Genomic DNA, 10,827 nt, shown 5'->3' with positions numbered 1-10,827 from the left:
AGGGAACTACTAACAGAGAAAATACTGGGAGAAGGGTTAGTTTGGGGTCACCAAAGTAAGTAAAACATGATAGTTTTCCCCAATGCAAAACTGAACAGTCATCATCACTTCAAACCACACTGAGTTTTAAATTAATATTTGAAAACCTTGTTTAATCCCATTCAACATGTTATACCTAATTATTACTAATCATATTCTACTTCTTTTCCTATTTTTACCATTTCTATCAGATGCATTCATAACCATCCCAAACTAGTAGTGACTTGTTGGCAGCAGGTCCACCCTGGCCCCTGGAGCCCTACCTCCACTAGTTTGTTCTGCATGCCAGTGTGGCCAGCTCACAAGGCCATGGCGAACTTGCGGTTTTTCTGTTCCTGCTTGTCCGTCTGAGACATATGTATCCCACGGGAATGCCTTGACCTTTTCTGGTCTGATGGACTTATTGTTAAGGGAGGTTTCGGTACCTGACAATAATAGATGTTGAAACTAAATTTCTCCCCCCTCCCTCCTGCTTTTGGGTAGTTTTCCACTTCTGCTGCTTGGGGTATAAAAAAGGTGTGTTAGCAATAAAGAGTATTGACTCCTGGATGAAGAACCTTGGTGTCCTGTGTGTCTTTTAACCTGGCTGTCCCTCGCCGGACTCGGCTCCCTTGGCCGGACGCGGCAGTGACTGAAATCAATCAACTCACACCTTTCTGTGCAGTAATTTTTTTCCTCCAAGGAGGATAACTTCACTTTACATATCTTTAGGAATGTTTTCAGCTTCAAGAAATAAATTACCAGCTGGACAAGGTGACAGAGTCTGTAATCCCAGTGACTCGAGAGGCTGAGGCAGAGGATCACAAATTCAAGGCCAGCCTGAGCAATTTAGTATGACCCCGTCTCAAAATTTAAAAAAAAAAAAAAGTGTGGGTGGTGACAGAATGTGGTAGAGTGACCCTGGACTAAATCCCCCCAGTAAAACACACACACACACACACACACAATAGAATACTTACACAACAGACTAAGAGTCTAGACAATAAAGATCTTTATCTTACAGAACAAAGTCTAGAAATACGGAAATAAGTGGTTACAAGTGTGGTTTAGCAGCTCAAGAACACCAAGTATGCAGGTGTTTTTTTTTCTATTTTTTCTATTCAACTATGTGCAGTATGTCAGCTTTTCACCTTTCGTTTTGTACCATCATAGTCGCAACCTTCACATAATCCCACTTGAGGGAAAAAGAAACGGTGGAGCTTTGTCTCTTTTTTTTTTTTTTTTAATGTTTTTTTAGTTGTCAATTGATCTTTTACTTACTTACATGTGGTGTTGAGGATTGAACCCAGGGAACTCCGACGTGCCAGGTAAGCACCCTACCACTGAGCCACACTCCAGTCCAGAGCTTTTGCTTTTTTTAAGTGGGAGTAAAATATTTCCTAGAAGCTGCCTTCCCTCCATCTCTGTCAAACTCCAGACTACCCTCAAATGTCATTGGATCTGCGATTACAATATTATCTAGTATATAAAAATTGAACATCATTAGGTGGGAAAAACCTATGCCAAGCACAGCCAAGATATCCAAAAGCTACTTGTTTATTTATTTATTTGATACTGGAGATCGAACCCAGGGGTGCTGTACCACTGAGCTACATCCCCAGCCGTTTTTAGTTTTTATTTTGAAACCTTAAAATAAAAGTTACTCAGCAAAAGTTACTCAGGATCTCCTAAATTGCTGAGGCTGGCCTTGAACTTGAGATACTCTAGCCTCAGTCTCAATTACTGGACTTCAGGGCGTGCACCATCACGCCCAGACCAAAGGCTATTTTTAACCCAACAAATCAGAAGTCAATCACGGCTTTAAAAACTCCCCAGGTTTAAACGGTCACTAACAATGGCCACAAACGATGGCTCTTAACTTCAACCCCCTTCAAGCCTCTGGAGGACACCTTCCGCGCGACCTTACTAAACGTGACCCTTTGCAGCTTTTGCCCACATTAAATATGGCCACCAAGCTCCATTCTTTTTTACTACCTGATCCGTGGTGACAACTCTGGTCCCACGCCCATTTCCAAAAGGGCCTCCTCCTGCGGGCCTGCGTTCTGAGTGCGCACGCGCGAAAGCAAGTCTTCTTCCGGACAAAATGGCGATGGGCTTGATGTGCGGACGCCGGGAGCTTGTGCGCCTGCTACGGCCCCAGCGTCAGGTAAAGTTGTACCCAAACTGAGAGCCAGGATGCTGCCCTGCCCCCGCACCCTACGCCGGGGACAGGAGCAGCCGCTGACCTGGTTACCAGGATCTGAGTGTCATGACCTCGGGTTACGTCTCGGTCTCGGAGGGCTCGGTGGCCCCGTTATGTTGTCGGTTTCCAGGGAGTACCTTACCCCGGGTCAAGTTCTCCGCAGCCTCGGGCGTGGACCCCGGAGTGGGTCTGCGGTAACTGAGGTCAGGAAACTCCGGCTTGAGCTCCACCCCATATGCCCCAGTTGCATGCCTTCAGGCCGGCAGTCTGCAAGAGCAGAGCAGCAATGTGCTCGCCTGGATGGCAAGCTGTCTGCTTCTTGAGGGGTGATCCTAGTGAATACCCTGTGGCCTCACGCCGGGCCTTCTGCTTCCAGCATAGATATTCCATTATTCTTTCATCTGATTAGTTCCACAGTATCGTAGGGTCCTCGCAGTGGCCGCGGAAACCGCTGAGAGAGGGGCTCCAGGTCCCAAGCCACCCCGGCTGCAGGCAGCCGCATTATGTCCGCCTCACAACCTCCAGCCACCGCTGCCTCAGTACCTCTGTCATTTCATTTGCAGAAGCCCAGGTAACGAGCCTTTGGTTCCTACTTCTTGGATAGTTTTGTTTTGTTTTGTTTGAGGGGCAAGAGGAATATGTAGCAGGGTTCTTTCCCACGTTTCACCCAGCTTCCCAAAATATTAGCATCTGCTTGGAATGGATTTTCAACTCAATGGGGAAATGATTGAAATACATCAGTGAGAGATTTATGTTATATTCAAGGTACTCTTTGCCAGAGTCATGCTAAGCTAATGATGGTAATATGAAACATGACTCCAGGTTTGTGTATTAGGAAAACTATAATTTGCTAATAAATACATGATTTCATGGATGCTGTTTCTTTTTTCTTTCTTTCTTTTTTTTTTTTTTTTTTTTTTTTAGAGAGAGAGAGAGAGAATAATGTTTATTTTTTTAGTTTTCGGCGGACACAATATCTTTATTTGTATGTGGTGCTGAGGATCGAACCCAGGCCGCATGCATGCCAGGCAAGCGCACTACCGCTTGAGCCACATCCTCAGCCCCGATGCTGTTTCTTAAGAGGCGACCAAGTGGGGTTTTTGGTCATAAAAAGTGAATTGAAGGCTGGGGGTGTAGCTTAGTGGTAGAGCACTTTCCTGCATATAGGAGACCCTGGGTTCAGTCCCCAGCCCTGAAAAGAAAAACAGTTCAGTTAAAAAAAAAAAAAAACTGATTTGATTTTAAAGATAAATTGTGTGATAGTTTATTTCAACATATGGGGGAAATTGTAATAGTGATAGATGATTGAAGTTCAGGAAACAGTGATTTTGAGAAGTGACTTCCCAGGATGAAAAGAAGTCATGAATTCTTACTTTAAATAATTTATCTTCCTGCCTAGTAGTAAAAAATATGTCCTTTTAAAGCATGAATTCTGTGGACATTGTAAGCCAACCTGGGAGAACAAGAAAAGGAGTCGAGAAAACAGAATCCAGTATTGATTATCATAGAGGACCTCACTTTCTGTGAGTCCTATTTAATGAATACACACATGGCTTCCTTTCACATAGGTCCAAGTACCTCCTGTTGTTCCTGCAACTCCTTCACCCACAGCAGTACCTGAGGTGGCTTCTGGAGGAACTACAGATACAATCCAAGCTGTTGCAGAACAGAGCTTCGCTGAACTGGGACTAGGGTCATACACCCCAGTGGGATTGATCCAGAACCTCCTGGAATTTATGCATGTTAACCTGGGCCTTCCTTGGTGGGGGGCCATTGCAGCATGTAAGAGAAATATATCCTGGACACGGGTAGAATGGGGACCTAGGGATAGAACCTTAAAGATGGCATTTCTGTGAGAGGATTAAGGAAATAGGTGCAGGAATATGAGAGTCAAACAGATAATTCAAGTGAATGGTACAGGTTCATGAAGCTTAGATGCACTCTATTTTTATTTCCTGAAGAGCATTATAAAGTGGCTTGATAATCTAAGATTAAAGAAGTATAGATATTTGAACATGAGCAGGGAGTTGAAGTAAGAGGGCCTTATTAACAGTGATGAAGCTACCCTGGTTTAAGAGAATAGTCTGATCATGTACTGAAACCCCCAAATTAGGAAGGTAACCACATTCCTCTTGTTAAGGTTTAAATTATGCTTTGAATTCTGTTTCTTTCTAACCTTGCTCCTTAAATTATCTCCTCTCTCCTGTGTCTTCAACTTACTTCTGAGTTCTGGACCCCTTGGGCATGAGTCACAGTATAGAAAAGGCTGAAATAAGAGAGACTTTTATCATTGAGGACTTAAAAAATCTTTAACCTAACTATAGAAATGCTTTAACTTCGTTTTAATTCTAGTTTGTGTTTTCCAGGTACAGTCCTTGCCCGCTGCCTCGTTTTTCCTCTCATCGTGAAGGGCCAGCGAGAGGCAGCCAAAATTCACAACCACTTGCCAGAGATCCAGAAGTTTTCCACTAGAATCAGAGAGGCCAAGTTGGCAGGAGACAATGCTGAGTGTGAGTCAGTTACAGTATGAATGTGAGAGGACCACATTTGCAGACATTCTCCTAGGGGAAAGAGACAACCTAAACCAGGAATTGCAACAATTGGGCAAATTCTAAAGATTTAGCTGTTTCTCAGGCCTAACACTTTCAGGGACTGTCCAAGGTTAATTAGAAATTTCATGGGCCAGGTATTCACTCTCACTGACATAACTGTTAGCCCAACCATTAATTGTGCCTCACCTCCCAGTTTACAGGGCTTCCTCGGAGATGACACTTTACCAGAAAAAGCACGATATTAAATTCTTTAAACCCCTCATTCTGCCTCTGACTCAGGTGAGCAAAAACATTTCCCTCCTTATTTCATCAAATGGCCTTCTCTGTATTTTCCATGCCCCAGACCTCCACAAAAGCAGTTGGTGGTGATATACATGGCTTTCAGTGATGGGGTACTGAAAATGTCCCCTCTTTTAAAGTTTGCTGACACTGCTTATCCTGTGTAATAGGCACCAGTCTTCATCTCCTTCTTCATTGCCTTGAGAGAGATGGCCAACCTTCCTGTGCCCAGTATGCAGACAGGTGGCCTCTGGTGGTTCCAGGATCTCACTGTATCTGATCCCATCTACATGTTACCGATAGTAGTCACTGCTACAATGTGGGGTGTCCTGGAGGTAAGCCCAAGTTAGCCAAGTACCAGGCCTGCAACATAAATTGGGAGTAGGGAGTAAAGTGGCTGGAAATTTCCCTGGAGAAATAGAGTCAGTGGGTAAGACCAGATTACTAAAACTGACATATGTTCAATACTCCTTTTCTCTGCTCTCTTGTTTTGTTTTTGGCAGCTAGGTGCTGACACAGGTGTGCAAAGTTCTGACCTTCAGTGGATGAGAAATGTTATCAGAGTGATGCCCCTGGCAGTCTTGCCCATAACCATCCACTTCCCCTCGGTAGGTAATGGCTTAGGAAATGACTCCAAGTCCTCCCATCTAGTCCAGCCACCAGGAATGCAGTCTCTGAGGACCTTCCCTTTATTCTCACCTAGGCAGTATTCATGTACTGGCTCTCCTCCAATATGTTTTCCCTGGGCCAAGTAGCCTGCCTCCGGATTCCAGCTGTACGCACTGTACTTAAAATACCCCAGCGTGTTGTGCATGACCCTGACAAATTACCTCCCCGGGAAGGCTTCATAAAGAGCTTCAAACAAGGTAAGGACATGAAGAGGGGAAAGTGGTCTAAAAAAATGAGTATGGGACTAACAGTTGAGGTCCTCCTTACCCAGGCTGGAAGAATGCTGAAATTGCACATCAGCTCCGTGAGCGTGAACGACGCATGCAAAACCACTTGGAGCTAGCAGCCAGGGGTAAATAATCCTTTCAGGCTAAATTCTGCCTTTCATTTCTTATTTTTCTCTGCTCATTGAGATTTATTTCTCTTCCTCCAGGTCCCTTACGGCAGACCTTTACCCACAACCCTCTACTACAGCATGAAAAGAATCACCCTCCCAAAACCCCCAGCAGCAGCAGCAGCAGCAAACCAAAGTCAAAGCAGCCCTGGCGTGACACACTTGGCTGACTTGTGTTCCCTGCTCATTCTGTCAGGAACTCTGTCTCCTCAAAGAACCATCCTAAAGACAGACTTGATGCTTTGTCCTTGTATCAGGCCTAGGAACTGTAGGATGTGGATATGTTCATTTTAAAAACTGATTCCACTACAAACTCTTATTCCTGCATATAAAAGTACAGGGGAGCCAGGCAATCTTCCTTTCCACAGGATTAGGAAACCTCTGTACTACATGCTGCTTCCTGATATTTTATTAAACAGAGAAATGGATTGTGTACTTCAGAGAAATGAATAGGTTGGGTCAAGATTGCTTTTGATAGCCCACGCTCTTGGGAAGTATCTGACCGTTTTTACCTGGCAGTAAGACCTTACACTTCTACCCTGTGTGTGTGTTCCAGCCACATTTGCATTGTGGTCATAGAGAAATGACCGATAAGATTGTATCTGAGAATTATAACCACATTTCTTGATAACCTATACAATTGCCATTTCCATCAAGAAATAGATTACTAGATTTTTAGTGAAAATTAAGAATGAAAGGTGATGTTTTTATGCAAAAACTTAACATCTTGCTACAACAGTTCTCTTGTTTGTGTAGAGGTTGTTTTTATCAGCTTCCAATAGCTGGCTTGAAAGGAAAGAAATTGTTTTGGGTCTGTCTATACTCTAGACAGAGTAACTTAGGCTCATGGGAGCTGTCCCAAAGACATTGTATAAAATGAAGCCATTCAAACTTTTAGGAACATAACCCTTTTATTATTGTTCAGCACCTGTGACCGTTTCATATCTCTCTAAAGGGAGACAAGGTTGGAGCATTGTTGGCCCTTTTAAAGGAAAAGAGAAGTAGGTAGTCACACCCAGAGGTGCTCCTGGAACAACAGTGCCACACTACATTCTGCTTTACCATCCATTTACAAAGTCTGGAACAATACGTAGCAAAACAAATAAATTATTTTGTCATCTCTAAAATGCAAGTTCAAAGGTTGAAGCTGCCTAGACCAGACTCCTGAATGTCGCCTCCAAAGAAGTGAGCTGTACTTCTCAGCTCCCTTGGCTTCAGCCCCTGCTTTTCACATCTCAGGATTCCAGGTAGTATTTAGTTAGATTTAGGATCTTGTTGCTTGGGTATTTCTGCATCTTCCAAATCCATTTCTGCAGCAACTGACATACACAGGACCTGGAGGTACCATGTGGCAGATGCTACAAAGAGAAACAAATTTGAGTTAAAAGTGGGAAGAGGTCAATTGGGTGAAGTTCAAGTAGCACTGAATGGGACTAGGCCCAAAGAGGGTAATTCAGTTAAGGCATATGGCTAATAACAGGAGGGGGCTATGGCAAAGATGACTTGGGAGTCTAGATTTGCAAAAGAGGCCGAAACCTGGCTATCAGGAGCTGAGTGACCTAAGGACCCAAGGCTTACCCAAAGTTCTTCGGAGGCAAAGAGGTCGTTTGTCTTCTGGCACTCTGATAATAAGAAAGTAAAAGGGCAAGCCTGAGAGGGCAATGCCAATGCCGATGAGGGAGTTGATTGTATCACTGTAAAGTGGAACAGCCACCAGGAAGACGGTACAGAGGCAGAAGACAATGGGGAAGAAAATGCTGAGCTAGGGGCACAGAAGAAACTAGGAGTTAGCTCAAGATTCTTGACAACCAGTATAACCCCACTTCCCAAAAGACCAAAGCACTGAAGGGTTAGGGATAAAGTTCAGTAGTGGAACACTTGCCCAGCATGCCCAAGGCCCTGAGTTCAAGTCTCCAGCACTACACAGAGCAGTAAGCCTTCTTTCCATCATGTCAACACAAACTACCATCAAGTCCCAGGCAGAGGTTTCTGAGTGAACTGTCCTCTAAGAATTCTCTTTGCTGGGTGTGGTGGCACATTCCTATAATTCCAGCCACTTGAGAGGCTGCAGCAGGAGATAACGAGTTTGAGGCCAGCCTCAGCAACTTAGCAAGACCGTAAATCAAAAAAAAAAAAAAAAAAAAACAGACTGGGGATATGGCTCAGTGGATAAGCATCCAGTTTAATCCCCAGTTTAAAAAAAAAAAAAAATCTGGGCATGGTGGTGCACACAACTTGGAAGCCTGCAGCAGGTGGATCACAAGTTGGAGGCCAGCCTGGGAGATTTAGCAAGATCGTGTCTCAAAATACAAAAAGGACCAGAGATGATAAAGTGCCTCTGGGTTCAATCCCCAAAGAAGGAAAGAAAAATGCTTCAGATAGAGCAGAGGTGGGTTGGAGATAAGTTACCTTGAGGGGACGAGGTCGATCAGGCTCCTTCCAGCGTAGATAGAGCTGACCCACAATAGAAAGTCCCACAAAGAACCAGTAGCTGAAGCTGTAGTAGTTAATGAGCTGGAAGATGTCCTCTACACACAAGTAGATCAGTGCCATGATACCCTATAAGTACAAGCCCAAATTAGCTCCAAAGTGCTTTTTCACCCCTGTTGGCTCTCTTCTTACCCCTTTAAGACTCAAGTTTTGTCCTTCACTCCTTTTCCATCAGAAGTTAATAGCCTCAACTGGATTTTCAGTTGTTTCTTCAAACTTCTGCCAAGTTAACCCTCTTTAAACGGGCTGGGGTGGTGGTTCAGTGGCAGAGTGCTCACCTAGCGTGTGTGAGGCACTAGGTTCGATTCTCAGCACCGTGTATAAATTAAATAAAGGTCCACTGACATCTAAAAAATTTTTTTTAAATAAATACATAAATAAAACACAAAACAATCCCTCAATCATTTCATAAGGCCCTCTCCATAATGACCAGCCTTCATTTCCAGCTCTTCTACTACTCAACTCCATACTGATTTACTGCAGGACTTTCTGATGCTATTTCTCTTACAAAACCTATCTCTACTATTTGCAATGCTAACCTTCAAAATCTATTTTAAAAACACTTCCTCCAAGTAGTCTTTTCAGTCACCCTCTATCCAGGGACCATTTCTTAAACACTACCTGTCATGGCAGTTAATCATTAAAATGTATTCCTTGTACTTTATGCCTTATCTAAGACTGGAGGTGGTTACCATTGCTAAGAGGAGTAAGATTCTCAGGAATCACTGCAGCAGTTGGTACAGCCTCGCCCATGATGGTAGTCCATCATTCCATCAATACTTTTTCTATCAGAGTCCCCTTTAAGACTTTCAGGAAGCTACAACACTCATATCTACTACTACTAAAACTTCCTGCACAATCTGGCTTTCAGTCTTCTTGGATCACTTACGTTGAAAAGCAGAGAAGGCACTGGCGTGAACCGCTCAACATGAATCATGCAGATGGCATCAGGGAGATGGCCTTCTCTCGAGCCCACAAAGAAAAGCCTATTTAGGTAAGTTAGAAGAGTGTGAAAAAACTGTGGGGCATGGGGGAACAACCTGGTTCACCTGCCACTGCCCTTCCTCTCTGCTATCCCTTTAAAAGGCTCAAATAATACAGAATAGAGTTCATTGTTGAGATTAATAAGAAGTTAAGGCTGCTGATGGGAAGAAGAAAGGTTGAGGAATGCAGGAGGTTAAAGTCCAAGTCCTGTAAGTTGTACAGTCTCCTGACCTAGCTCTTCATAATACGAACCCTCGTAGCAAAAGATGCCACTCTTACCGAGAAGCGGCCACAATGGAGGCATTGAGGCCACCAAAACAGGATAAGGCAACTGCCAGTGGGATTGTCCAGTTAAATATTCCAAAAATCTGATCTGCAAAAGTCTAAGGGAAAGACATGGAAAATAGTCATTAGTAGGACGTAAAAGGAATGAAAGGCATCAATAGGCATGCTCCCAGGGATCCAACCCTTCTTCCACATTAAGGGTAACAGTTTCTTCTTACAAGCCCAGAATCCCAATGTACTCCTTTCAAAGCTCTCTCCTTTCCAGGACTGTGAAGAGCTGGGATATACCCCAAAACCCACAACAAACCCTCAACCTTCTGCTAGTAAAAATCTTTACCACGGCAACAGCATCACTGGCCAAGATGTCTCTCATATCTAGCACCGTGTAATAGGCCACATTGGTCAAGATGTAGATGATGGTGACAAGAGGCATGGAAATGCCAATGGAGAGGGGCAGATTCCTATAGTTAAACAAAAATAAAGTATACATCAGTCCCACAGGTTCATCCTTATCTCTTAATCCTAGACTTTACTGCCATACTCATCTTTCCAAAGATGGAGACTTCTGCTACATTTCCCCAGTGCCTCAGCATTTGAGGTTGCCTACAGTACTGGTTAAAGCTGTAAACTTGTAAGAACAAATAAGCTGTGTGTAGTAGTACACACCTGTAATTCTGTCTACTCAGGAGACTGAGGCAGGAGGACCACAAATTTGAGGTCAGCCTGGACAACTTCTTATCTCAAAAGAAGAAAATGTTTAAAAAGAGGCGAGGAGGTAGCTCCATGATAGAGCACTTGCCTCACATATATGAGGCTCGGGTTCAATCTACAGTACTGGAAGGGAGGGAGGGAGAGAGGGAGGGAGTAAGGAAGGAAGGGGGTTAGGGGAAAGGAACATCATACCAGGAGAAACAGCTGTGCAAAAAAAAAAAAAAAAAAAAAAAAAAAAAAAA

At 43.8% G+C, this 10,827-nt stretch overlaps 2 protein-coding genes across 7 annotated transcripts in view; one reads left to right on the top strand and one right to left on the bottom strand.

Moving 5' to 3' along the window:
- The first annotated feature begins 2,035 nt into the window (after nt 1-2,035).
- On the top strand, nt 2,036-6,550 carry Oxa1l (OXA1L mitochondrial inner membrane protein). 2 transcript variants are annotated; one of them, XM_015492877.2, is made up of 10 exons: nt 2,036-2,185; nt 2,631-2,792; nt 3,790-4,003; nt 4,588-4,731; nt 4,967-5,052; nt 5,223-5,387; nt 5,556-5,660; nt 5,756-5,918; nt 5,993-6,073; nt 6,155-6,550. In XM_015492877.2, exons 1-10 carry the CDS (start codon nt 2,123-2,125, stop codon nt 6,283-6,285), a joined length of 1,314 nt encoding a protein of 437 aa, XP_015348363.1. In that variant the 5' UTR covers nt 2,036-2,122; the 3' UTR covers nt 6,286-6,550. The 2 variants fall into 2 exon arrangements, with proteins under 2 accessions (XP_015348363.1, XP_048654795.1); XM_048798838.1 differs by having other exon boundaries at nt 2,181-2,424.
- A 457-nt stretch (nt 6,551-7,007) lies between these two features.
- Slc7a7 (solute carrier family 7 member 7) overlaps nt 7,008-10,827 on the bottom strand; it is a 62,071-nt gene continuing 58,251 nt past the window's right edge. For all 5 annotated transcript variants that reach the window (XM_015492900.2, XM_015492891.2, XM_048798836.1 and 2 more), the window contains exons 5-10: nt 10,212-10,335; nt 9,869-9,972; nt 9,495-9,591; nt 8,525-8,674; nt 7,694-7,877; nt 7,008-7,473 (exon numbers count right to left, since the gene is read on the bottom strand). In XM_015492900.2, the coding sequence (XP_015348386.1) occupies nt 7,370-7,473; nt 7,694-7,877; nt 8,525-8,674; nt 9,495-9,591; nt 9,869-9,972; nt 10,212-10,335 (763 nt within the window). In that variant the 3' untranslated portion in view covers nt 7,008-7,369. The remainder of the gene's footprint in view (nt 7,474-7,693; nt 7,878-8,524; nt 8,675-9,494; nt 9,592-9,868; nt 9,973-10,211; nt 10,336-10,827) is intronic.

The sequence above is a fragment of the Marmota marmota genome, unplaced genomic scaffold (genome assembly GCF_001458135.2).
Source record: "Marmota marmota marmota unplaced genomic scaffold, marMar, whole genome shotgun sequence".
Classification (NCBI taxonomy): domain Eukaryota; kingdom Metazoa; phylum Chordata; class Mammalia; order Rodentia; family Sciuridae; genus Marmota; species Marmota marmota.
Note: the sequence above shows the minus strand (reverse complement) of the source record. Positions and strands in the feature narration are given on the sequence as shown.

Bases quoted from the DNA above. Each gene is read 5' to 3' on its own strand.
- Oxa1l (XM_048798838.1), top strand. From the start codon at position 2,215: ATGCTGCCCTGCCCCCGCACCCTACGCCGGGGACAGGAGCAGCCGCTG. The intron at 2,793-3,789 runs GTAACGAGCCTT...CCTTTCACATAG, and splicing joins TTTCATTTGCAGAAGCCCAG to GTCCAAGTACCTCCTGTTGT. The intron at 4,732-4,966 runs GTGAGTCAGTTA...CTCACCTCCCAG, and splicing joins GGCAGGAGACAATGCTGAGT to TTTACAGGGCTTCCTCGGAG.